The 27480-nt window shown below is 45.5% G+C and overlaps 1 protein-coding gene across 5 annotated transcripts in view; it reads left to right on the plus strand.

The window, feature by feature from the left end:
• MARF1 (meiosis regulator and mRNA stability factor 1) overlaps positions 1-27480 on the plus strand; it is a 68832-nt gene that overhangs the window by 1924 nt on the left and 39428 nt on the right. For 3 of the 5 annotated variants that reach the window (XM_040441636.1, XM_040441640.1, XM_040441639.1), the window contains exons 2-9: positions 2069-2271; positions 5251-5892; positions 13853-14021; positions 14134-14360; positions 15760-15877; positions 16076-16248; positions 19711-20133; positions 22309-22508. In XM_040441636.1, coding sequence (XP_040297570.1) covers positions 2119-2271; positions 5251-5892; positions 13853-14021; positions 14134-14360; positions 15760-15877; positions 16076-16248; positions 19711-20133; positions 22309-22508 — 2105 coding nt within the window. In that variant the 5' untranslated portion in view covers positions 2069-2118. Of the gene's footprint in view, positions 1-2066; positions 2272-5250; positions 5893-13852; positions 14022-14133; positions 14361-15759; positions 15878-16075; positions 16249-19710; positions 20134-22308; positions 22509-27480 lie in introns of all 5 variants that reach the window. The other 2 variants (XM_040441638.1, XM_040441637.1) reach the window with 2 other exon arrangements.

The raw sequence follows: 27480 nt of genomic DNA on the forward strand, positions 1-27480 counted from the left end.
AAAAAAACCCAGTGTACTCTGTGTGCATTCAGTGTCCGTAGGTCTGTTCTGCAAAAAAATAGAACATGTCCTATTATTGTCCACATTACGGACAAGGATAGGACTGTTCTATTCTGCAAAATACGGAACGCACACGGACGTCATCCGTCTTTTTTTGCGGACCGCACAATACATATGGTCGTGTGCATGAGCCCTTAGACTAAGATTTTAATTTTAGGCCCTGCTGCCCAGCCCCTCAGTAAAGCCTCAGTCATAGGAGCCATCCATGGTATGCCTCCTGACCAGTCAAGTGCCATACAGTGCCTGCTCATCGCTGCCCTGTGGGGTTGGAAGGGGGTTTACTGGTATAGGATCACCCACTACTTAGTGTATCTGGTAGATGCCCTGTTCATGCTTTGCATTTTGTTTTTTGTCTTTATTGCCGTTCTCCTATGCCAGGGGTTCTCCAACAGCCCCCCATGTGCCGGCCCCTCACAGGTAATCTACTTGCCCCGCTCCTGGTCCATGCACTGGTGCTGCTACTTCTCCCTGTACACGGATGAAAACATCCAGGGGGGGGGGGGGGGGGCGGCAATGGCAAGTGGGGACGAGCCTCCCTAATGTCACCGCGATGCTGCTGGAGAACTTGGATAACCCCTTTAAGTCATTGGGGAAATATAGTATTACATGAGGATGAATGGAAGACCAGTTAATACACGTACCGAGTGTCTTATTAGTAGAGGCCAATCCCTGTATGACGTCAGGTCATTAGTTGGTTTCTGGTTTCATTTCTGATCAGACTGGTTTAACTATCAGTTTTGCTTTCCCTGCTCCTTGCGCAGTGAGGTGACTCCTCTGAGCAGGTCTTGCCTCCTCTCAGGGCCACCTTCTCCCGGCCTCCACCAGCATGTTTAGGGTACATCCACACTGGACGTAATTTGGTGTGGAAAATGGGCAGTGCATCCATCCATCATCCCTGAGTCTCACTGGTTGTGCTGCAGGTTCCCAACATTGCGGTTGGTGAAGTCGCCAACATAAATTCACGTGCCGCACGTTTGCTGAGATCTCCCCCACTGTGCAGGTTCTGTAACATGCTGCAGATCTATCAGACACATGCACCATGTTCACACAGGATCCTCAATCTTGAGGGAATGAGTTTAATCTTAGGGGAACTCCTATGGTCCCTTTACACGGGACGATCTCCTCCAGAGTATGGGGAGGAGCGATTGCTTTGCCAGCGCTCTCCCCCCATGCTGTCTCGTTGTTTACACAGCGCCATCTGCCACCGGGTAACGATCATCTTTTGCGTTGCACAAAAGATCCAGTCACCCGATGAACAAGCGTTTTCCCTTATCCTGTGGATTGGGGATAACTTGTACCTGCCGGAATACCCCTTTTAATGTGCCTGTATAGCGCCACCTGCAGTTGGTTCTTTTCAAACTCATTGAGGTGGTCGCACGTGCTCAGTTTAAATATTCAACTGTCACTGGTCATATCCTCTGTTAGAAGCTGTGACCTTTACAAGGGAAGAGCTACAGCAGAAAGGACACAACCCCTGAGCTGCCAGGGGTGAGTGTGGAGGTCTCTGGGTCCATGTTCTGTACAGGGCTGGTTCTAGCTTTGTTACAGATTGTTCTATTTGTTTTGCGGGGCTGTGGAACACTGAATGCTGTCCGCATCTTTTGCGCCCCCCTTTGGAAAGAATGGGTCTGTAAAAATATAACTCAATGACTGACTGCCACAGTAAACGTGGTCAGTGCAGTGAATAGGGAGCTGAATATAATAGACGGGCAGCCCAGTTAGTCTTGTTGCCTTGCAGGACCGGGGCCCTGGGTTTCAGCCCAACCAAGAGTAACCTGCGCTGATTTTCTGTGCTCGCCTCGTGTTTGTGCAGATTTCCTCCCACACTCTAAAAGCAGACTGTCAGGCTTATTGGCATCATGTGAAGCTGGCCCTAGTGTGTAGGTGCGAGAGAGAAATCCGATGAGCTCCACTAGGGATCCGATACTGATGTGAGTGACGACCATGTCGATGCTATATAAGCAGCAGGGAATATTTGAATGCCCTTCTCCATGTTCTGTTTCCAAAGGAAGGAAGAATGAAAGAAAGGTGGCCCTATAGGATGCTGCACGTGGCTGTATGATGGAAGGGAACGAGAAGGTGAACCGGCTTTGTGGCAAGTCTGTTGGATGGCTTCAGAGGCAAGAGAAGGATGCAGAGCCCTGGTTATGGAAACTCTCAAACTGCTTCTCGGCTGTTGATCAGGCGTTACCTGCTGCTGGAGAGACATCGGTAAGATCTTGTGCTTGGCTCCTGTAGTGAAGATGTGTATTTCCCGGTTTCACAGCGTGCCATTCATCTTGGTGGGGACAGGCACCTCCTATGTCACCTCAGCAAGTGGCATTTATCATGTAGAGAAAGTTATTACAAGACACTTACTAATGTATTATGATTGTCCATATTGCCTCCTTTGTTGGCTGGATTCATTTTTTCATCACATTATACACTTTTTTTTTTTTTGGCAAGCAAGGCAAAATGAATCCAGCCAGCAAATGAGGCAATATGGACAATCACAATACATTAGTAAGTGCCTTGTATTAACTTTCTCTACATGATAAATGTCATGTGCTGAAGTGAGACAGACCCTTTTGAGGCTCCTTTACACTGAACAATTTAGCAGATGTACAGTGGATATAAAAAGTCTACACACCCCTGTTAAAATGTCAGGTTTCTGTGATGTAAAACAATGAGACAAAGATCAATCATTTCAGAACTTTTTCCACCTTTAATGTGACCTATAAACTGTACAACTCAATTGAAAAATAAACTGAAATCTTTTAGGTAGAGGGAAGAAAAAAATATAAACCTAAAATAATATGGTTGCATAAGTGTGCACACCCCTAAACTAATACTTTGTTGAAGCACCTTTTGATTTTATTACAGCACTCAGTCTTTTTGGGTATGAGTCTATCAGCATGGCACATTTTGACTTGGCAAGATTTGCCCACTCTTCTTTGGAAAAACACTCCAAATCTGTCAGATTGCGAGGGCATCTCCTGTGCACAGCCCTCTTCAGATCACCCACAGATTTCCAATTGGATTCAGGTCTGGGCTCTGGCTGGGCCATTCCAAAACTTTAATCATCTTCTGGTGAAGCCATTCCTTTGTTGGTTTGGATGTATGCTTTGGGTCGTTGTCATGCTGAAAGATGAAGTTCCTCTTCATGTTCGGCTTTCTAGCAGAAGCCTGAAGGTTTTGTGCCGATATTGACTGGTATTTGGAACTGTTCATAATTCCCTCTAGCCTAACTAAGGCCCCAGTTCCAGCTGAAGAAAAACAGCCCCTTGGCATGATGATGCCACCACCATGCTTGTGGGTATGGGGTTCTTTTGGTGATGTGCAGTGTTCTGTTTGGCCCAAAAACATCTTTTTTGGAATTATGGCCAAATAGTTCAACCTTGGTTTCATCAGACCATAACACCTTTTCCTACATGCTTTTGGGAGACTTCAGATGTGTTTTTGCAAAATATAGCCTGGCTTCTATGTTTTTCTTCGTAAGAAAAGGCTTTCGTCTTGCCACTCTACCCCATAGCCCAGACATATGAAGAATACAGGAGATTGTTATCACATGTACCACACAGCCAGTACTTGGCAGATATTCCTGCAGCTCCTTAAGGCTAGGTCTACACGACGACATTTGTCGCGCGACAATAAGTCGCGCGACAAATAGGGCGCAACATTTGTCGCGCAACATTTTGTTGCACCAATGTCGCGCAACAATTTTTATAATGGCAGTCTATGGTGTCGCACTGCAACATGCGACATGCTGCGACTGCGACGCAACAGTCGCAGAAAAATCCATCTCGATGGATTTTCTGCGACTGTTGCGTCGCAGTCGCAGCATGTCGCATGTTGCAGTGCGACACCGTAGACTGCCATTATAAAAATTGTTGCGCGACATTGGTGCAACAAAATGTTGCGCGACAAATGTTGCGCCCTATTTGTCGCGCGACTTATTGTCGCGCGACAAATGTCGTCGTGTAGACCTAGCCTTAATGTTGCTGTATGCCTCTTGGTCGCCTCCCGGACCAGTTTTCTTCTCGTCTTTTCATCAATTTTGGAGGGACGTCCAGTTCTTGGTAATGTCAACTAGAGCAGCTGAACTTTATTTGGGGTTAATCAGAGGCACTTTAAATGATGGCAGCTGTATGCTGACTCCTATTTAGCATGATTTTGAATGTGATTTCTTAATTCTGAGCACAGCTACATCTTTTTGGTTTCTTTCCTCTACCTAAAAGATTATTATTTTTTTTTTTTTTTTAGTTGTACAGTTTATAGGTCACATTAAAGGTGGAAAAAGTTCTGAAATGATTTATCTTTGTCTCATTGTTTTACATCACAGAAACCTGACATTTTAACAGGGGTGTGTAGACTTTTTATATCCACTGTGTGTCAGCAAGCAAGCATTCTTTTTGGGCAATTGCCCGCTGGTCAGAGGAGACCACATTTACGTGCAGCGATCTCCTCCACACTATGGGGAGAAGTGATCCCTAACGCCATCGCTCGTCCTGATACAGAATTGTTTTTTTTGCCAGCAGCAGAACGTGTTTATGCGGCATGATCTACTTCCAGCAAACAGTGATTTTGGTGACCGCATAAACAATCATATTTCGCTTGTTTATCAAGGATTCAGCGAGGCATCTTAAGACCGGCAGATAATTTATAATAAGTGTTCATTGCCTACCTTATCAAAGGACCGGGAAAAGCAACCTCAGGGTTTGGCCACATGTGGCGTAAATGCTGCGTATTGTCTGCAGTGGAAAATCTAAGGAATATATGTTAGATTTTCGGGATAAACGGCTGCAGGTTTTTGGTAAGGGTGACACCGGTTGCAGCCAGGATCGCTGAGCAGCAATGATTCAACACGGCTGGATTTCTTGCGACTGCTGCTGCAGCGATCCGATCACCGATCCTGGCCGCGACTGTAGCACTTGCCGAACACTGCAAGGGTCGAAGGCCCTAAAACAGTTGATAGTAGGTTTTTCCAGCAGATGACTTGCGGAGGTAAGTCCGCAGCCGACTCTCTACATATGACCGGATCTCTTGCAGTTCTGATAATCCATGTACAGTATATAAGAATTTGATACAATTTTGTAATCTAGATAAAATATTGCTGTGCATTATTAATCTCCTCCAGGAAGTATGATGTGTGGCTGTAATGGGTTTCTCTATCTGTGCCATCTCATTTTCTTTTTCTATTTTTCGTTACAGAAGGACCACATGGCGAGCAGTAGGCCTACTGTGGCACTGAAAGATATACCACCACCTCCCCCACCCCCACTCCAACCTCGCACAACTATCTTCCCACTCTCCAAAATCCAACCTCCCCCCATAAAGCCAATCCATCTTCAAACCGGACCCAAAGTAAGCTGTTGTGCACTCTGTTCTAATGGCACCTCTTGCACATCTGCTCTCCGTTTCAATGGGAGTGGTTTCATTCAGCCTAAACCGATTCTGGACAAAAATGTCCCTGGCACCATTACCTGTCAGGTGGCCCCGGGTCTGCCCTTACCTCCTGAAAGCCCCTTCAAAAGAGTGGCTGCCTCAAATGTGTGTATGGAAAACCGTCTGTCTCCCTGCCACCTTCACCCTCCTCACTCGTTTCCCTGCTGTACGAATGTGCATTTAAACCAGTTTCACGGTGACCTCCACAAATTTCGGCTTCCTGCCTTTGGGACTTCTCCTGGATACTACCCTTACACTGACTTCACTAAGGGGCCTGCACTGCATTTTAAAGAACGTCTTGCACAGTCTGAAATGTTGTCACACTTTTGCACAAGTTCTCTCCATCTGAATCCTGCACCTTCTGTGTTTCTCAAAGGCTCTTCCTTCTGTGAAGTCTGCTTGGAAAAGGTTAGTTTAAGGCAAATGATTTTCCATCAGGCTGCCACTGAAGTGGTGTAGGTTCTTACAGGATTGCTTCTGACCCCATGTAGTGCGTTACTCACTAGTGCTGGCTGATTTGCCTTTTAAAGGGGTTTTCTGGGTTATAGATATTGATCACCTGTCCTTGGTCATCCGTATCAGATCGGTGGGGGCCGGGGACCTCGCACCCTCACCAATAAGCTTTTTGCAATGGAACCAGAAGTACAGTTCAGTCCAATATGTAGTGGCGGTGCCATACTAACTCCATTCTCTGTGTTGGCTCTGGTTGCTGCTGCCAAAAGGTGCCTGGTGTCAGTCCCCCCCCCAATCTGATATTAATGACCTATCCTGAACCCCTTTTTAAATAAATATGTGATGTTTTTCATTTTGGGGGGGGGGGGGGGTCTGAGCCTCAAATGGGTAATATATTTACCATAAAAGGTGTGTGGTGGCTTATTTTTTTTTATTTTTTTTTTCTCAAAATAGTGTAAATTTATAAAATCATATTCACTTTATGATTCTTCTGAGGGCTTATGCAGATGGACGTGTTCTGGCCGTTCCGTGCATTGGAGACCCCAATTTGCGGTCCCCAGTACACGGGCACCATCCGTGCGGATTCCGCAGACTGATGCAGACCCATTTAACTTGAATGCGTCCGTGATCAGTCTGCAGCGCAAAAAATAGAACATGAGCTATTAATAGGTCTTGCAGAAAACGATGCACATTCTGCAGAAACGACCCTATTCAGATGTATGGAGAGAGTTTCTGATTTCTGCAGCAAATCTGCCGTGTATATACCCTATCACCATTTGTGTGATATTGCAGCACAATCCCATTCATTTTAGTCTGTGCTGGTTCCAGTGGTCAGGCTCCCACCCATCTGTAGGTGATGGCCGTTGGTGATGAAAACACTGGCAATGTGCATTCCACAATTTGCGGACCACACATCGCCGACACTATAATAGAAAATGCCTAATCTTGTCCGCAATTGCAGTGCTCCAGACAAAAAAAAATGACCAGGAGCCATTGGCTCCTAAACTAAAAAATTTAGGAGCCAAATCACATTTTTTAGTCGCCAAATTTAAAATGCATATAATTAAAAAAAAAGGACTTTGAGAAGATGAGACGCTGGTGCACTACATATAGGAGAAAACAGCACCACATGCCTCTCACATCCAGGGACATTTTCTGGGGAACAAGGTGACTAAAAATGGCGAATTGCGTGGTTTAGAGTTATTTTTTTTTCTGTTACTGCCTTCACCGAGCGGAAATATTTTTTAATATTTTAATAGCTCACACTTTTTGGGACGTGGCGATATGTAATATGTTCTTTATGGTTTGTAAATTTTATATGTAAAACTGGGAAGGGGGCCATTTAAACTTTTAGTATTTTGGTGTTTTTTTTTACTTTTTATTTAATAACCATTTCTTCCCTAGACTAGGGACTAGAACCTGGATCTTTTTACACCCTTGTGCTATTCACCCTGATAGATCTCTATCAGGGTGAATAGGATCTCACATCTCCCTGCTGCCCTGTGCATAGTGCACACAGCAGCAGGGAGCTGAACATGGCAGCCAGGGCTTCGGTAGCGTCCTGGCTGCCATGGTAACGATCTGAGCCCCAGCAGTGTAATCTGCCACTGCCACCACTGGAGGGGATGGGACCCTGTGGCAACCATATAACAATGGGAGGGAGACGGGGACGACTTGTGGCCAGTGATAATGGGGGGGGGGGGAGAGGCTTTGGGAGAGCGCACTGCACCACCAATGAATGTTTAAAGAGGACCTTTCGTGGGTCCAAAGAATATGAACTTAGTAGCAGGCTGCATAGAGCGGCGCCCAGGGATCTAAGTGCACTTACTATTATTCCTGGGCGCCGCTCCGTTCGTCCGCTGTGGCCCCCGGTATTTTCAGCATTCAGAGGAAGGAGGAGGAGACTCGGTGTGTCTCCTGCCTGACAGCAGCGCTGTCCAATCACAGCTCAGAGCCAGGGAGTTTTTTTTTTCTCCCTGGCTCTGAGCTCTGCGCTGTGATTGGACAGCGCTGCTGTTAGGGAGAAGGAGAGACACTGGCGTCTCCTCCTCCTTCCTCTGAATGCTGAAAATACCGGGGGCAGCGCCCAGGAATAATAGTAAGTGCACTTAGATCCCTGGGCGCCGCTCTATGCAGCCTGCTACGAAGTTCATATTCTTTGGACCCATGAAAGGTCCTCTAGCTCCTTTATACAAGTGTCGGCAGCGGTATCACAGACCGGGCACCCGGCCTCAATAACAGGGCATGCGATCTGGGGCACCTGAGGGGTTAATGGCCGCGCATCGCCTGCCCTGTTATAGAGGCCGGGTGCCGGGTCTGTGATACCGCTGCCGACACTTATGTTTTACATTCATTGGTGGCGCAGTGGCGACAGCTCCTCCCCTCCTCCCCCCTGCTATATCCCCATTGGTGGCGCAGTGGCAACAGCTCCTTCCCTCCTCCTCCCTGCTATATCCCCATTGGTGGTAGTGGCGGCCACGTCACAGTGGAGAGGGAGGGACTCCTTCCTTCTCCACTGTGCAGTGTGCTAGTGAAGAGGCTGCGCAGGATCGCGGCGGTACAGTCGCAAATGGCGACAAGACTAAAAAGTCTTGTCGCCATCTGCAAATTTTAAGGCGCATTGGCGACCGTTTTGGTCGCCATCTGGAGCCCTGAATTGTGGACAAGAATAGGACATGTTCTATATTTTATTTTGCGGAAACGTAAGCACGGATCCGCGGATGTGGACAGCCCAGACCCATTGAAATGAAAGTCAGTATTTATTGCGGGTGCTATGCGGTCACTTCACACAATGCACCCGTGCAAAAAAACTTACTAGCCGGTTACAAAGAGGGTCCAGATGGGTGTCACCATTAGTGGGTGTGTCTCTGCACAGTCTGGCATGATCCAAGTAGTTACTGAAACAGACAGGTGTCAGGAGAACTGACAGCTCCTCTTTAAGTGGCTTCCTATTTGTTACAGCTTCACACTACAAATGGCTACATCTGAATATGAGCCCATTAATCAGGAGCAATAAGAATATGGTGAAGCAGCATATATTGCTCCTATAGTATCTGATGAATTGAACAATAAAGTTTGAGAACTGGTGACTTCTGCCATCCTTAGTCAGTCATGGACTTGCATATGCCTAATGTCAGCAATGTCTGTGCTTAAAAGGCATCTGTCAGCAGATTTGTACCTGTGACACCGGCTGACCTGTTACATGTGCACTTGGCATCTGAAGGCATCTGTATTGGTCCCATGTTCATATGTGCCCGCATTGCTGAGAAAAATGATGTTTTAATATATATAAATGAGCCTCTAGGGGCAACGGGGGCTTTGCCATTACACCTAGAGGCTCTGCCCTCTCTGCAACTGCTGTGTCCTTTCCACTTGGAGGGCGCCAAATTTGCAGTGAGCTGAGCCTTTAGGTGTAATGGCAACACCCCCATTGCTCCTAGAAGCTCATTTGCATATATCAAAAGATCATTTTTATAGATTCAAATGTGCTGACAGATGCCCTAATTTGGTAAGCATTGCTGATGGTACTTGATGTGTGAAAAACGCATCAAAACGCATTGCACCCGCACAATAAAACTGAACGCAATCACAGACCAAACTGACTGAACTTGCTTGCAAAATGGTGCGAGTTTCACTGAACGCATCCGGAGCCAATCAGTCACACTTGTGTGAAAGGGGCCTAAGAGATTGTAAGCTCTTGCAAATAAGGCCTTCAATCTTGCTTTAACCCCTTCGCTACCAGCGCCGTACATGTACGGCGCTGGAGCAATGGGAAAACATGGCTGCCGCTCACATGTGTAGTGGGCGTCCTGTTTGGCTGGTCTCTGCTATTTCAAACAGCAGAGACCCGCAGCTTATTACCGTGATCAGCAATAATGCTCGCGGAGTCGCGCTTCCAGGCTTCTTACCAGCATCTTCTATGGCCATTGAGGATGCAGGTAATTGATTTTAACCCATATACGGCGCTGGAAAGTGGTTCTGCAATCCCAGCGCCATACATACGGTGCTCTGGGCAGGCAGTCACTGATAGCCAGACCCATGCTGTATGCGCCAGCATCGGTGAACCCTTGCTGGCGCATTAACCCTTGCACTGCTGCGGTCACATGCGATATCCTGTGTGGTGGCCATTCGATTCCCCGCGCTGCTGTGACGGGGACCTGATGGCAGGGAATGCAGCCCGATGCCTTCCTTGGACATCGTGGCTGCCTTCCGTGACCGCCTGTGAGCTTCAGCCAATGCATTACAATACAGAAGTATTATAATGCATTGTAAAGGGGATCAGACGCCCAAAAGTTGAAGTACCAGAATGGGACAAAAAATAGTGTTAAAATAAAGTTTTTTACCAAAAAAAAATTACGTTTCAAGTAAAAAAAAAAGCGTCCTTTTCCTAAAATAAAGTGTAGGAAAAAAATAGGGGAATAAAAGAAAAGTAGACATATTGGGTATCGCCGTGTCCGTATTGACTGGCTATATAAAAAAAAAAATCACATGACCTAACCCCTCAAGTCAACACCGTCAAAAAAATAAAATAAAACCTGCTAAAAAAAAATCAACCTGCTCTATACAAAATACCACATGATCTAACCTGTCAGATAAACATTGTAAATAACAAAAAATAAAAACGGTGCCAAAACTTTATTTATTTATTTTGTTACCCTGCCTCACAAAAAGTTTAATATAGAGCAAACCAAAATCATATGTACCCTAAAATAGTACCAACAAAACTGCCACCTTATCCCGTAGTTTCCAAAATGGGGTCACTTTTTTGGAGATTCTACTCTAGGGGTGCATCAGGGGGGCTTCAAATGTGACATGGCAACTTAAAATTATACCAAAAACCATATGGTGTTCCTTTCCTTCTGCGCCCTGCCGTGTGCCCGTACAGCAGTTTATGGCCACATATGGGGTGTTTCTGTAAACTACAGAATCAGGGCCATAAATATTGAGTTTTGTTTGGCTGTTAACCCTTGCTTTGTTACTCGAAAAATTGGATTAAAATGGAAAATCTGCCCAAAAACATTCTGAAATTTCATCTACGGTACATTTTCCTTTTAATTCTTGTGGAACACTTTAAAGGGGTTCTGCAGGTTTTTTTTTTTTTTTTTTTGTTTTTTTTTTAAACTGATCTATCCTCTGGATAGATCATCAGCATCTGATCGGCAGGGGTCTGATACCCGGGACCCCCGCCGATCAGCTGTTTGAGAAGGCAGTGGCGCTGGCAGTAGCCGCCTCGCTGTTTACCGCAGGCCCAGTGATGTCACGATTAGTTTCACTGGCCTGGGCGCTGTTGAGCTCCATTCAAGTAAACGGAGCTTAGCCCCGCCCAGCCCATTGATACTAGTTGTAACGTCACTGGGCCTGCAGTAAACCGCGAGAAAGCCACGGCGCTACTGCCTTCTCAAACAGCTGATTGGCAGGAGTCCCGGGTGTCAGACCCCCGCCGATCAGATGCTGATCTATCCAGAGGATAGATCATCAGTTTAAAAAAAACTGCAGAACCCCTTTAAAGGGTTAATAAAGTTTGTAAAATCAGTTTTGAATACCTTGAGGGGTGTAATTTCTAAAATGGGGCCATCATGTGTGGTTTCTATTATGTAAGCCTCACAAAGTGACTTCAGACCTGAACTGGTCCTAGAAAGTGGGTTTAGGAAATTTTCAGAAAAATTTCAAGACTTGCTTCTAAGCCTTCTAACTTCCCCAAAAAAATAAAATGTCATTCACAAAATAATCCAAACATAAAGTAGACATATGGGGAATGTAAAGTAATAACTATTATGAGTTATCGCCATCTGTTTTAATAGCAGAGAAATGTAAATTTGAAAAGTTGCAAATTTGTTTGTTTTTGTAAATGGTTGTTTTCTTGAGATAGATAAAAAATAATAATAATTCTCAGAATGCCTGGGATAAGAAAAAGCGTTCCAAAGTTATTACCACATAAAGTGTCAAATGTCAGATTTGCAAAAATTGGCCTGGGATTTAAGGTGAAAAGTGGCTCGGTAGTGAAGGGGTTAATATGCTAAAGAGATCTAGGGCATTAAAGCTGCAATTCTTATTTTGGCCTCCAGGTGGATGGCCAACATAAGAAATGAACAATTAATGGATGTTAAAAATCCATGATTGTTTAGAATTTAAAAACAAAAAGTAGGATTTTGTAGGCTCAAATACAAGCTTCAAAATCATAACTAAAAAGTAAATATAAACTGTTAAATATATAAAAAAAGAAAGTAAATAAGTTTAAATCTGCCCCCTTTTCGTAGAATAAAAATAAAATACCGTACATAAATAACAAAAAAAAATATTTAAACATCATGGGTATCACCGCGACTGGAAACGCCCGTACTATTAAAATATTTTTCCAATACGGCGAATGGCATAACTGGGAAAGAGGGTCAAAATAACCAATTTGCCATTTTTTTTTTTCCATTTCTTCTCTTATCCCAAAGATTTTTATAAAATATCCACACAGCTCAGTAGGTGGAACTATAAAAAAAAGTTATGGCGGTCAGAATATGGTGATTTTAAAAAAAACAAAACCTTTTTTTCAAAGTTTAAATGTATTTTCTCACTCGTATCATTGGGGGAGACAGGACCATGGGTATAGCTGCTTGCTTTCCCTCCCTTCCCTCACCATTCCAGTCTCCTGCCACTTTGGGTGCCAGCTGCTGAAGAGGTGACCCTGCTGGTAAGCTGAAGAGGATGAAGATGGGGGGGGGGGGGGGGGGGGGGGGGGGGGGGGGAGTAATCCGGATTAGGTGAATATTCTGGGCACCATTCCCTCCTCTCCACTACGGTTCTGGGCCTCTGGAGACCATGTCCTAAAGACTGGGCGGCCTCCAAGGGGACGTTTCCAGGTGCATCTGTTTGATAGTTGCTGAGGCGTTCCGCTCCTAGGACGAGGCACCACCCAGCCGACTCATGGCCTACCCGACCAGCGGTCGGCGCTTCGTAGGTTCGTCTCCACCATGCGTCAGCTTTTACAGTTGTATAAGGCAGTGTCTTGGTCTTCCGGGCACACGTTCACTAAGTTTTTTTACCAGGTGCTTTCCAAGGCATCGGTGGATTCTACTCCGGGCCGCAAGGTCTTGCAAGCGGCGGGGGGTTACACATCCTCGAGGGCAGTTTTTTCCATGGGGTTCTGGTTTTCCCTCCCCGTGGACTGCTTTAGGACGTCCCACGGTCCTGTGCCCCCCCCCCCCCCCCCCCCATGATACGAGCGAGAAAACAAGATTTTTGTGAACTCACCTGTAAAATCTTTCTCGCTTCGTTCATTGAGGGACACAGCACCCACCCAGTATTTATTGTTGGTGGTGATGGTTGGTTGCCGGTCGGGTATTCAGCTCGTGTTCGCTACCGCCTGCGTTTGTTGTGTTCTTTTCCTTCGCACGTGTTTCTATTGCTTGGGCACAAACTGATATGCTCTCTCCAGGCTGGAGGGGGTATTGCCTGCAGGGGAGGAGTTATCACTTTTCAGCCTAGTGTCGCCTCCTAGTGGCAGCAAGCAGCTATACCCACGGTCCTGTGTCCCCCTAATGAAATAAGCGAGAAAGAGATTTTACAGGTGAGTTCACAAAAATCTTGTTTCTACACTATTTTAGACATTAAAAAAACCCATACCTATGTGGTATTTTTGTAATCGTACAGACCCAGAGAATGAAGGGCACAGGTCAGTTTTGCCGCAAACTGAACGCTGTGGGAACAAAACAGTGGAATTTTTATTTATTTTTTCTCCCTGCTTCCCACTACCTTGTATGCCCTATTAATGGTGGCATTAGAAAGTACAACTTGTCCTGCAAAACAAAAGCCCTCATACAGCTATGTGAACAGAAAATTAAAAGTTATTGCTCAAGGAAAATGTGTTATGTTAACAAATAAAAGGCTTTGATATTTACTTTTTATTTTTTCTCATCGTTCATAGCCCACAGGCAATGGTGTAGCCGATGCAAATAAAATATGGCCTAATATTCCTCCTCCAAATACCCAGACTGCCGCTCTACCTGTGTGCAATGGCTGTGGCACCCAAGGAAATGTGAAGGAGAGGGCGATTCTACTGGCCAAGAACTTCTGCAAAGCATCACAAAAATATGGTAAGTCTTATCCAAACTTGAGATTTCTTGCCTTGAAGAGAGATTGAGTAACGTAATTTACGTTTATCAAATACTTTGTTTTTGGTTCTCCTTTTATCATTTGCTGTCATAGGATCCCCAGAGTTGTCGCTTGCTGGACAGGTGCAGGAGAATCTGCCACCGATCGGTGTGTTCTGGGACATAGAAAACTGCTCTGTTCCCAGTGGTCGCTCTGCGGTCAGTGTAGTGAAGCGGATTCGAGAGCGACTTTTCAAAGGTCACCGGGAAGCGGAGTTCATCTGTGTTTGTGATATCAGTAAAGAAAATAAAGAAGTTATTGAGGAACTGAATAATTGTCAGGTAATGGCCTAGAGCGGACTGTGATGCAGGTGGGATCTGAGACCAGACCTCGGCCCTTCTCCCTCTGCCGCTCCATACTGCTTATGTTATCGGGGGGTAGTAACATGGGGCAGCACTCGACACTGCTAAGTGGGTATTCCAGTGTAATGAAACCCATTGAGGCTCCCATAGGAATATGCCCTCTCTGGGGTCCAGGGCTGTAGAAGCTTATGTAGGCTGGTGCTTTTTTTTTAGTGCGCAAGCATGACCACCGCTGATGGTTTGCAGGGTGGTCATAACCATGGAAACGAGCAGTGTCTAATGCGATGGAAAACTGAATCCCGTCAGCGAAGGAAGCAATATGGAGAATAACAATACTTTAGTAAGTGGCTTTAGGAAAATATTATTGGTCCTTAAGGCTAAAGTTAATTAGTGACATCATTCATCTTAGCCTTAAGGACCTATAATATTTCCTCCTTTGTATTCTAGCAGTCCTAAAGTTTTAAAGTTTTTCTTCCAAATGTATTAAATAACTTATTTTTGGGGGGAAAGATGTAAAAATTGCATTTTTTTATTTTATTACTTTGTGGAATTTTTACATGGCCTGCAAATGTTTAAAGTAGCAAGTAGCACTCCCACAAAAATTATTTATTCTGACCTGTTAGAAAGCTGCGTGATGTAATCTTCTTTCCAGTGACTGTATTTGTGAGTTATAACCTCCCTTCTGATCCTTAGCTGTGTCATGTGACCAACTCTCTGATCTCCTCCGACTGACACAGGAAGTCAGTTACTTTTCTATTCTTTTCTGTGAGACTGCCATTGAGGCTCCCATAGGAATACATAGAGAAAATGGCTTCCTGCCCACACAAGATGCTGTGTTATTTGGAAAGTCAGTGTTGGTCACATGACACAGCAGAGGATCAGAAGGGAGGGGATAACTCACAAATACAATCACCTGTAAGAATATTACCTTCACTACAGTTTACATCTGATACCTTTTCTAACAGGTCAGAGAATAAAATGTTTTGCAGGAGTTCTTTAAGAAAAAAACCAAACTGACCATATACTCACTCACCGCTGCTATTCCAACCGTGGCAGAATCCCCACTGCGCTCCACTTCTTGCTCTTTCTCTCGACATGCGAGGAAGTGGCTGGGAATGCCACTCAGCCAATCGCTGGCTGAGGTGGATCATCCCTGCAGCCAGTGATTGGCTGTGCAGGACTACCAGATTTGTGTCAAAAACAGGAGCAAGAAGTGGAGCGCAGCGAGGTCTTGGCACCGTTGGAACGGCAGCAGCAGGAGATTGGCAATGGTGATATGAGCTCTTTTTTATTTTTTTTTAATTGCTTGCAGATTAAGGAACATTACTTCAGTTGTGTTAGAATAGCCCTTAAATCTTTTACTTGTTGTCCTTAACAGGTAACTGTTGCCCACATTAATGCCACAGCGAAGAATGCTGCAGATGACAAACTCAGACAGAGTTTAAGGAGGTTTGCAGACACGCACACGTCTCCAGCAACTGTGGTTTTGGTTTCCAGTAAGTGTGACAGCGTTTTTTTTCCTCCTACAATACAAAATACACACTGATTACTGCTGTGTTTGGGTGCAATAAATTCTACAGTGGTAGCTGCATTTAGTGATCCATCTGGTGTCTTACAACTTGAGTCTTACTTTTTTTTTATTTTTTATTTTCTTTTATTCCACCCCCCCATCCCTTCCTCTTCATCGTCAAAAGCTGATGTTAATTTTGCTCTGGAAATAAGTGACCTGCGGCACCGCCATGGTTTCCATATCATAATTGTACACAAGAACCAAGCCTCTGAAGCGTTGCTTCACCATGCACACAAGCTCATCCCCTTTGAAGAGTTTATTTCTGACCTTCCTCCCAGGCTTCCTTTGAAACCACAGGTACACTATTTGCAGCATGACTTGCGCTACGCTACTGTAACGTTGTTTCTTATATGAAAGCTGAATGCAGTTGCCTTGTCTTTGGCAAGGGGAGGGGTGTTAACATTGAATTGCTCAAGGCTTTTGTTTGAAGAGACTTTACAACAAAAAAAAAACGCTAGACGGTGTTAAAAATGAATGCAGCATTACTCAGCACTGCTGCTCTCCACTTCTCTCTCCATTCACTTTTATGGAGGTTCTGAAAATAGCCGAGCGCGCTTACTTGGCTGTTTTCGGAACTCCCTTAGAGTTGAATGGAGAGCAATGCACACGTGTTACCACCATTCCATTGGAAATGGCTGTAAGACTGTGTCCTGTGATTGAAAGGGGTGCTGGGATCCGCATGTATAAGACATTTTTGCGATGTCCTGTGGATATGCTATACTTGTCCAGATTTGAATACACTTTAATCTCAAAGCGGTTCTTTCACTCCAGCACATAGCATTTATTATGTAGAGGTAAAGTTAATACAAGCCACTTACTAATGTATTGTTATCCATATTGCTTCCTTTGCTGGCTGGATTAATTTTTCCAGTGCAATATACATTGCTCATTTCCATGGTTTATGACCACCTTGCAATCCATCAGTGGTGGTCGTGCTTGCATACTATGGGGAAAAAGCGCCAGCCTCTCTGGGGTCCAGGACCGTAGCTCACGTAGGCTGGTGCTTTTTCTTAGTGTGCAAGCACGACCACTGCTGATGGGGTTTGCAGGCTGGTCATAACCATGGAAACGAGCAGTGTATAATGTGATGGAAAACTGAATCCAGTCAGCGAAGTAAGCAGCAATATGGAGAATAACAATACTTTAGTAAGTGGCTTTAGGAAAATATTATTGGTCCTTAAGGCTAAAGTTAATTAGTGACATCATTCATTTTAGCCTTAAGGACCTATAATATTTCCTCCTTTGTGTTCTAGCAGTCATAACTAGGGATGAGTGAATCAACTTTGGACATCCGAAGTCGATTCGCATAAAACTTCGTTCTTTGGCCTCATGCACACGTACGTATTTGCTTACTGTGTCCGTTCAGTGTTTTTTTTTTTTTTTTTTCCCGGACCCATTTAAATGAATGGTTGCGTATACGGTCCGCAAAGAAAAACAGAAGTTACTCCATGTGCATTCCGTATGTCTGTATTTCCGTTCCACAAAAGAATAGAACTTCTCCTATTGTCCGCATTACGGACAAGGATAGTGCTGTTCTATAAGGGGCCAGCCGTTCTGCAAAATACGGAATGCACACTGACGTAATCTATATTTTTTGCGTATCTGTTTTTTGTGAACCGCAAAATACATACAGTGCTCCAGACTAAAAAAAATACCTAGTAGCCACTGGTGCCCCCCCTCCCCAGTATAATAGACATTGGTGGCGCATTGGGCAGTGCCAATGAGGGTTAAATAAAAATAATAATAATAAAAAATAAAATAAAATTAACTCACCTCCTCCAATTGATCGTGTAGCTGCCGGTCTCCTGTTCTTTCTTCAGGACCTGTCAAAGGACCTGTGGTGACATCACTGTGCTCATCTCATGGTACATCACATGATCCATCACCATGGTAATGGACCATGTGATGAGTTCCGTGACGTCACCACAGGTCCTGAAGAAAGAACAGGAGACCGGCAGCTATGCGATCAATTGGAGCAGGTGAGTTAATTATTATATATATTTTTTTTAATTTAACCCTCATTGGCACTGCCCACAGCGCCACCAATGTCTATTATACTGGGGTGTTGGGGGGGGGCGCCACCAATGAAGATAACTGACCTGTTAATACAAATACAGGAGGCGGGTGCCAGAATCAAATAGCCGGCACCCGACCTCTATGACAGGGAGCTGCGATCAGCGTCTGTTAACCCCTCAGGTGCCGGCTTGTTGATTCCGGCACCCGCCTCCTGTATTTGTATTAACAGGTCAGTTATCTTCATTGGTGGCGCAGTGGCCACAGCCCCTCCTCCTCCTCCTCCCATCTATCTTCTTATTGTTGGAGGTGGCGGCAGCACAGGGGGGAGGGAGAGACTCCTTCTCCACTGCGCTGCTGAGAAGAACATCGGCGGCGGGGCAGAGAACTATCAGCTCCTGTGCCCCGCCGCTCTATTCAGCTGCAGAGCTGCGGCGGCGGGTATAGTCGCAAATGGCGACAAGACTAAAGTCTTGCCGCCATTTGTAAATTCTAAGTCGCATTGGCGACAAAATGGTCGCCATGTGGAGCCCTGACATATGGTCATGTGCATAAGCCACAATACTGTATAATACTAGTATTAGAATGTTTTGGCTTAGATGAGCCGAAGTTATTACTTCGCGAAGTCTTGCGACGTTTAAATTTTTTCAGACAAATTTTTTTTTTTTTTTTTTATTTTGCTGGATTAGTTGTAGCTTTTTAGGAACCATTTTGGTGTGTGCATGTAAGAGATATATTCTCTTATTTTTAGGTGAAAGATAAAAAAAATTGCAATTTTTACATTTTTTTTTTTTTTTGTGCAATTTATATATTTTTTTCTGTTTTACTGTGTGGTAAAAATAACATAACTTTCTTTATCTGGGTCACTACAGTGAGGATAATACATTTCTATATATATTTTATTTTTGATCTATTTTTTTAAATATTAGTTTTTCTCTCCTCCCTGTCAGCTCTGCAGCTGCTCCCTCTTTCTCCTCCAGATGGGTGGGGGAGGGGGGAGGGGGTTGTCTTTAGCTGCTCATATCTCTGGTTTGGTACCAGCTAGAGACACGGGCTTTGTATTGTTTGAAAGCTGACGTTCCAAGAATGACGACAGCAATATGTTCATTACAAGGGAAGATATTGCTGATAGATGCTGTGAATGCAGCTGAAAGTAAAAGCAGGTTTTACCCTCTCTCATTCCCAACTCTATTTCTAACAGTGACTTCTCCTCTGTTGCTTGGACTAATGCGGTCATTTTGGTCTTGTATGAAAGCTGGCATTCCATTACAGGCTTTCATACAAGACCAGTTGCATGTTTCTAGCTGCTACCATTCAGGAGATATCAGCCCCCCCCCCTTCTTTCTGCCAGCTCGGGCAGAACAGTTAAGTACTTTTCCCACAGCCCGAGGTGGACTCGGGCAAAACATTTAGATGGTTAAAAGGGTTTTCTGAGATTTTGATACTGATGACCTATCCTCGGGATAGATAATCAGTATCTGATCGGTGGGGGTCCAACACCTGGGACCCCAGCCAATTTAGAAGTTTTGAGAAGGTACCAAGAGCGCCGCTGCCGTCTCTCTCTAAGCTCATTAAGCACAGTGCCAAACATTGTATAGCGGCTGTGCTTGGTCTCACGCTCACCCCACCGATCAGATACTGATAACCTATCCAGTCATCTTGGAAAACCCCTTTAAAGGTGGTGTGTATTTTATCTCCCTCTTTGTTTTAACATGTATGTTAAGAGTTATGTTTTAACTCTTTCAGCAGTGCCATACGCTCTTATACGTGTATAACTTGCCAACAAACAGAGATGCAAAAAGTATCAGTAACCGCCTCCGACGCCTTTCTGATAACTGTGGAGGAAAAGTGATGAGCTTATCGGGCAGCAGCGCCATTCTCCGCTTTATCAATCAAGAGAGTGCGGAGCGGGCTCAGAAACGCATGGAGAACGAGGACGTTTTTGGCAACCGGATCACTGTTTCCTTTGCACCTAAAAATCGAGAGGTAACTGAAGTTAAGAATGCTAGCTGCAACAATGGGGACAAATTGAAGTCGTCTCCCAAAAAAGTGAACAAGAATACCAAGCTGTGCCTCGCTGTTAAAGATCAACTCGACCCACCGTCAAACACCAAAGGCTCTGCAAACAAGGCTGCTCAAGGCAGAAACTCAAATGTGAAAAGTCTGCAGGTAAGCTGGTGCCCGAGGCTTTATTACAGCACCAAAGGTTCATAACTATTAGGCCCCTTTCACACGGGCGAGTATTCCGCGCGGATGCGATGCGTGAGTTGAACGCATTGCACCCGCACTGAATCCCGACCCAATTATTTCTATGGGGCTGTTCACATGAGCGTGGATTTTCACGCATTACTTGTGCATTGCGTGAAAATCGCAGCATGCTCTATATTCTGCGTTTTTCATGTAACGCAGGCCCCATAGAAGTGAATGGGGTTGCGTGAAAATCGCAAGCCTCCGCAAGAAGGTGCGGAAGCGGTGCGATTTTCATGCACGGTTGCTAGGAGATGATTGGGATGGAGACCCAATCATTATTTTCCCTTATAACATGGTTATAAGGGAAAATAATATCATTCTGAATACATAATGCATAGTAAAATAGCGCTAGAGGGGTTAAAAAAAAAATATATAGATAATTAAACTCACCTTAGTCCACTTGCTCGCGCAGCCCGGCATCTCCTTCTGTCTCCTGCTTTGATTGACGGAACAGGACCTGTGGTGACGTCACTTCGGTCATCACATGATCTTTTACCATGGTGATGGATCATGTGATGGACCATGTGAAGTTCGGGTTTGGGTACCAACATGCGCGATTTTTCTCACGCAAGTGCAAAACGCATTACAATGTTTTGCACTCGTGCGGAAAAATCGCTCATGTACCCGCACCTTTTCCCGTAACGCCCGTCTGAAAGAGGCCTTAGTTTTGCAGTGTTTCCACGCTTATTTGTCTTAGGGCTCGTTCACACGAACGTTTTTTGCGTTCCGTATACGTAACCATTCATTTCAATGGTTCCGCAAAAAAAATAAAAAATTTTTTTACTCCATATGCATTCCGTTTCCATATTTTCATTTTTCCGTTGTCACGGCGGGGAGTAGGGGGGAACATCCCACCGTGCGGTGTCAAAGGAAAAAGGGGAGCCAGGCCAAAATGAGTGATAAGGGAGCAGGTCACCTCCTACCTCGTCCCTAATCCTCTCCCTGACTCCTCACCATATGAGCGGACCCCGATGGTGGGACGGCTCATACACTGGATACCTAATATCCTGAGTCGCCCTGGAAATCCCTCACTTAGGAGCAGCGGAGAGACTACCTGTTCATCCACAACACGGAGGAACAGGAGTCTCTAACTAAGGCCAGGCTGCAAGGAGGGGAAACACATACAGCTAAAGGAGATGCCAGGTAAGTGAAACCAGTAACACACTTACCTGCCACAGACACACTGACTGGAACCCGTGCACAAGTGCTAGTGTCCACACCAACATTAAAGGACACGCCACGAACCACCCAGGACACCATAGCTGCAATAACTTGAGACAGGGGAATGTCTAGTAAACATGACACCAAACTAGACATTCAAGCACCCTGCACATAACCCACTCCATACAAATGGGGACAGGAAGGGAAGGAGACACCCGGATGACACAGAACATCTATGACCACAAGGGTGGCCCTCACCGGACAGCTGGAACAAGCCAGGAACCGTGAACCACCAGCATACACCAAGGCTGGAGAAACCCAGAGCTTCAGGCATTCAGCAGAGGCTAAATAGCCCAAGCAGCCACAAACACATAAACCCAGTGTTCACAAAACCCTAGGAAGGGAGTTAACCCTTCCAACACCAGACAAGGGAAGGAAGCCACTATAAGGGGAAGTGCACACACAAGCATAGAAAGCTACACGTTGCCGCAGGCAACAACATGCGTGGCAACCATGTCACGGCAATCACCCAGAAGGCCGAGGCACTGCCACCGCATGCTCTCACAGCAACACGTTGCTGCGGGCAACCGCAAGTGTGGCAACAGTGTCACAGCGTACACCATAGGTTGTGACAGAAGTACAATGGAAAAGTATATTTAGACATTGCGTACAAAAGCATGATTAAAAATATAGCAAAAAGCAGTTTTTCTAAATTTCACAATATCTTTCTATTTCAGTATTTCCTCTACTTACAAATATAGCCGAATCAAATTTCCCTATAAATGATGGTTGCAAAATAGATAAAAGAAAACCGACTATATTTAGTAACATAAAATCATGTGCGCTGTATGGTTAACCCCTACCTCAGTTGGATCACATTCTCTTGTAATTTGATGTTTTTTGTTTGTGTCCCCCCCCCCCCCCGTATCTCAGGAGCTGTGCCAAATGCAGTCCAAAGCATCTAACAGGACGAATGGAAACAGGACAAATGGAAACCCTCAAGATAAAGAGAAAAAGAAAAGTGGAGATAAATTAAATTCTTTGTGTCAAAGTGGCATTTCCATTTCCAACCATGTGTCAGTGGCCCCAAAAACTGTCGGAAAAGAAGAGAAAACCATTAAAAGCATTCAGAGGTATTTAATTTGCTAGAGGGAAGTCTGTTTTGGGTCTCATTCAGACGGCTGTAGTGTTCTGCGGATCTGCAAATTGCAGCTCCGCAGAACACTGACACCAGCCATGTGCGTTCTGCAATTTACGGACCGCACATGGCCGCAGCCATAATAGAAAATGCCTACTCTTAGGACATGGTCTATCCTTTCTGCATAGCCGCGAATGTGCTGTCTGCATCTTTTGCAGCCCCATTGAAATAAACGGGTCCGCACCCATTTCGCAAAATTGCGGAACAGATGTGGACCCGTTCATACGGCCGTGTGAATGGGCCCTTATATTGTGCTTTCAAATGGCATTTCTTTTTATATAATAGACCAGTCCTGTGCTGGATGATTCTTTCGTTTGGTGATCTGCTGCAGATCTTGTGCACTGCCAATGAGGCGATTGCCTCAGGCATCACCAGGTAGGGACAATTGGGCGGCAGCAGAAAGGCCTTGGCCAATGAGTGCTCTCATTGTAGGAACGTTCATCTCTGCATATTCAACTGTATTACTATATTAACCAGTATGTTTGTAGCACTATATGTGATGTTTTCTAAGTATGTCTTCAACAGTAAGGCTGGACGGAAGGGGTTAGGTTGAGAATTTGGCATGGGGGGTGGGGGGTGTCACTTCAGTTTTCATATCGGGCAGCAGAAAGTCTAGATGCACCCCTGCATACATGCAAGCTAAAATTCAACTTCACCCCTGGATTTATCCAGGATAGCCTAACAATCTTACATTTATGGGGCCCTGCCAATTTGCCCAATGTGATGGAGGAGCGGATTCCAAACATGCCTGATCCTCTTCCCACAGGAGATGAGCTGCTGGCAGGGGTTTATTCCCTATGTCCCAGATTACAGTTTTTAGCTTTGTATGCGTGGCTTGTGACCAAACTAAAATCTCCTCTCCCTCGCTGACTGCACTCCTGCAACATCCCTTCGTTTGATTTACATCTTAGACGTCTAATTTAAAGTCTATGGACACTTTTAGGAGCTTTTTTTATTATTGCATTCTACTGATGTTGGGCTAAAAATCAGTTGTAATTGGTCATAAGAAGTTTATCTTCTACAGGTTTCAGTGCATTTGCTGCCAAGCAGGCTCCCTGGAGCCGCTCTGTCGGCTCAGTCTCTCTCTTTTCTTTGAACTTCTGACGGCTTATACACCATTTATTTTTAGCTATATTCTTATTAAACTGATAAGAATTTACCTATGAGGGTTTATGAGCTGTTAGGAAAGTACAGATAAGGGGCACATATTGAGTGAACAAAGCGGTTCGCTGACAGATTGTGTGAATCACACAGTGTGCTAATGCACAGACTGAAATCTGTAGAAGAAAGAAAAGGCAAATTTAAAAAGTAGAATAAATAAATTGCACTCAACGGTGTCCATAGACCTTCAGGCTTATCTGCTTGTGGAATGTCTGTCCAGTGCTCCACAATTTAAAGGGAATGGGGGAGATATACATGAGGACTGGCAGATCCATCCGCCGATCTTTATCTCCCTGCACTGGCGTGAGATGCCCCTGAGGCATAAGCCACTTAACAGTTAATGCGCATCTCTGTCCTGTCGTGCGCCAGACACTGAAGTCTACACCAGCTACAGGCCGCCATAGACTTCAGCTATAACTTCTTCCTCTTTCTGGCAAAAGTTATATTAAATGCGGTGGTGGCTTAAAGCCACGCCTCCTTCCACTAAGGCCTCCTGCACACGAACGTATTTTTTTGCGGTCCGCAAAAACGGGTCCCGTTTTTCCGTGATCCGTGACCGTTTTTTGTCCGTGGGTCTTCCTTGATTTTTGGAGGATCCACGGACATGAAAAAAAAGTCGTTTTGGTGTCCGCCTGGCCGTGCGGAGCCAAACGGATCCGTCCTGAATTACAATGCAAGTCAATGGGGACGGATCCGTTTGACGTTGACACAATATGGTGCAATTTCAAACGGATCCGTCCCCATTGACTTTTAATGTAAAGTCTGGAGTCCCTTTTATACCATCGGATCGGAGTTTTCTCCAATCCGATGGTATATGTTAACTTGAAGCGTCCCCATCACCATGGGAACGCCTCTATCTTAGAATATACTGTCGGATATGAGTTAGATCGTGAAACCTCATTTCCGACAGTATATTCTAACACCAAGGCGTTCCCATGGTGATGGGGACGCTTCTAGTTAGAATATACTACAAACTGTGTACATGACTGCCCCCTGCTGCCTAGCAGCATCCGATCTCTTACAGGGGGCCGTGATCAGCACAATTAACCCCTCAGGTGCCGCACCTGAAGGGGTTAATTGTACTATCATATCCCCCTGTAAGAGATCAGGGCTGCCAGGCAGCAGGGGGCAGACCCCCCCCCCCCCCTCCCCAGTTTGAATATCATTGGTGGCCAGTGCGGCCCCCCCCTTCTCCCTCTATTGTAATAATTCGTTGGTGGCACAGTGTGGCCCCCCCTTCCTCCCTCTATTGTAATAATTTGTTGGTGGCACAGTGTGCGCCCCCCCCCCCCCCCCCTTCCTCCCTCTATTGTAATAAATCGTTGGTGGCACAGTGTGCGCCCCCCATTGGCCCCCCCTCCCTCTATAGCATTAACAACATTGGTGGCCAGTGTGCGGCCTCCCATCTCCCCCCCCGATCACTGGTGGCAGCGGGTAACTAGCAATAGTACAATAGTAAAAGATTCATACTTACCTGGGAGCTGCAATGTTCGTGTCCGGCAGGGAGCTCCTCCTACTGGTAAGTGACAGTTCATTTAGCAATGCGCCGCACAGACCTGTCACTTACAGTAGGTGGAGCTCCCGGCCGGACACGAACATCGCAGCAGCAGCAGCAAAGTATGAATCTTCTACTATTGTACTATTGCTAAGTAACCATGGCAACCAGGACTGTAGTAGCGTCCTGGTTGCCATGGTTACCGATCGGAGCCCCAGCGATTTAACTGGGACTCCGATCGGAACTCCGCTGCCACCAATGATTGGGGGGGGGGGGGGGGGGAGATGGGAGGCCGCACACTGGCCACCAATGTTGATAATGCTATAGAGGGATGGGGGGCGCACACTGTGCCACCAACGAATTATTACAGTAGGGGGGGGGGGCCGCACTGGCCACCAATGATATTCAAACTGGGGAGGGGGGGAGGGTCTGCTGCCTGGCAGCCCTGATCTCTTACAGGGGGCCGTGATCAGCACAATTAACCCCTTCAGGTGCGGCACCTGAAGGGGTTAATTGTGCTGATCACGGCCCCCTGTAAGAGATCGGGTGCTGCCAGGCAGCAGGGGGCAGTCTTGTACACAGTTTGTAGTGTATTCTAACTAGAAGCATCCCCATCACCATGGGAACGCTTCTGTGTTAGAATATACTGTCGGTTCTGAGTTTTCACGAAGTGAAAACTCAGCTTTGAAAAAGCTTTTATGCAGACGGATCTTCGGATCCGTCTGTATAAAAACTAACCTACGGCCACGGATCACGGACACGGATGCCAATCTTGTGTGCATCCGTGTTCTTTCACGGACCCATTGACTTGAATGGGTCCGTGAACCGTTGGCCGTGAAAAAAATAGGACAGGTCATATTTTTTTCACGGCCAGGAAACACGGATCACGGATGCGGCTGCAAAACGGTGCATTTTCCGATTTTTCCATGGACCCATTGAAAGTCAATGGGTCCGCGAAAAAAAACGGAAAACGGCACAACGGCCACGGGTGCACACAACGGTCGTGTGCAGGAGGCCTAAGCCACGCTCCTTTTCAGAAGTGCCTAGAAAAAGTTCAGAGAAGCTCAGTCGCCTACACATGCTGTGCGCCTTATTTATTTATTTTATGCCACAATTGTGTGGTATAGGCTTTGAAAAATGTCCCTCAACATATATCCTTTTTTTTACCTATTAGTTTTTATTTTCTGATTTCTAGTCCCCCCCCCCCCCCCCCCCCCTCCCCCATCTATCTCCTTTGTGAAAAAAGTTATGGGCTACCGTCTTGCTTAACAGCATTTAGAAAAGTGCTTTACAGGGGACCCTAGAGGGCATCTCCTGGCAGAGCAATTACATCTGGGCCACACTAGACGTCACAGCCTTGTACCGCAACATCGTACATTAATTAGGCCTCAGCGCTACCACACAATTTTTTTTAAACTGATGCCCACCCCACAAAAAGAGTTCATCCTTGAATCCATTGATTTCATCTTATGTCACAACTACTTCTTATACAATAACAAATTTTATATTCAGGTAAAGGAACAGCCATGGGCACCAAGTTTGCACCATCATACGCCAACTTTTCAAACTAACCTTCCGCAGGGCATAAACCCTCAAGAATCTGTTAGCCCCATCCTGCCCAAAACTCCACCACACAAACCCTCCGCGAACGTATAAACGAACACCGATCCAACATCACCAGGAAAATCCAAACACACAGCATATCACGACACTTCTCTAGCACATGAAGGCAACCCCACCGGCCTTCGAGTTACCCCCCTGGAACAAGTGACATCGTCTTTCCAGCATCTGTCAAAAAGAGATGTTCTGGATCTATTGCCTTAACATCCTCACTCCCTTCGGCCTCAACGAAACGCTTGAACATTCCAACTATTAATCACCACCTTGATCCATTGACACAATAATCAACAACACGTCAGTCCCCCCTCCTCCTCCACCCCTTTGACACCCATCTTGTGGTCACCACACACACACACACACACACACACACACACACACACACACACACACACACACACACACACACACACACACACACACACCCCCACCCCCACACACACACACACACCCAATCACAACACAGGTGCGCCCACACACCACTAGGGATTCTTACACACTTGGTCACAACTATTGAAACCTTCAGTCTTCTTTTTTTCCTTTCTTCTTCCTTCTCATTTATTATCATCATTCCTCACATTCACTTCCCATATATTGATCTTTCACACACATCCATACATTCCCACATTCTCAC

Source organism: Bufo bufo, chromosome 7 (genome assembly GCF_905171765.1).
Source record: "Bufo bufo chromosome 7, aBufBuf1.1, whole genome shotgun sequence".
Taxonomy (NCBI): domain Eukaryota; kingdom Metazoa; phylum Chordata; class Amphibia; order Anura; family Bufonidae; genus Bufo; species Bufo bufo.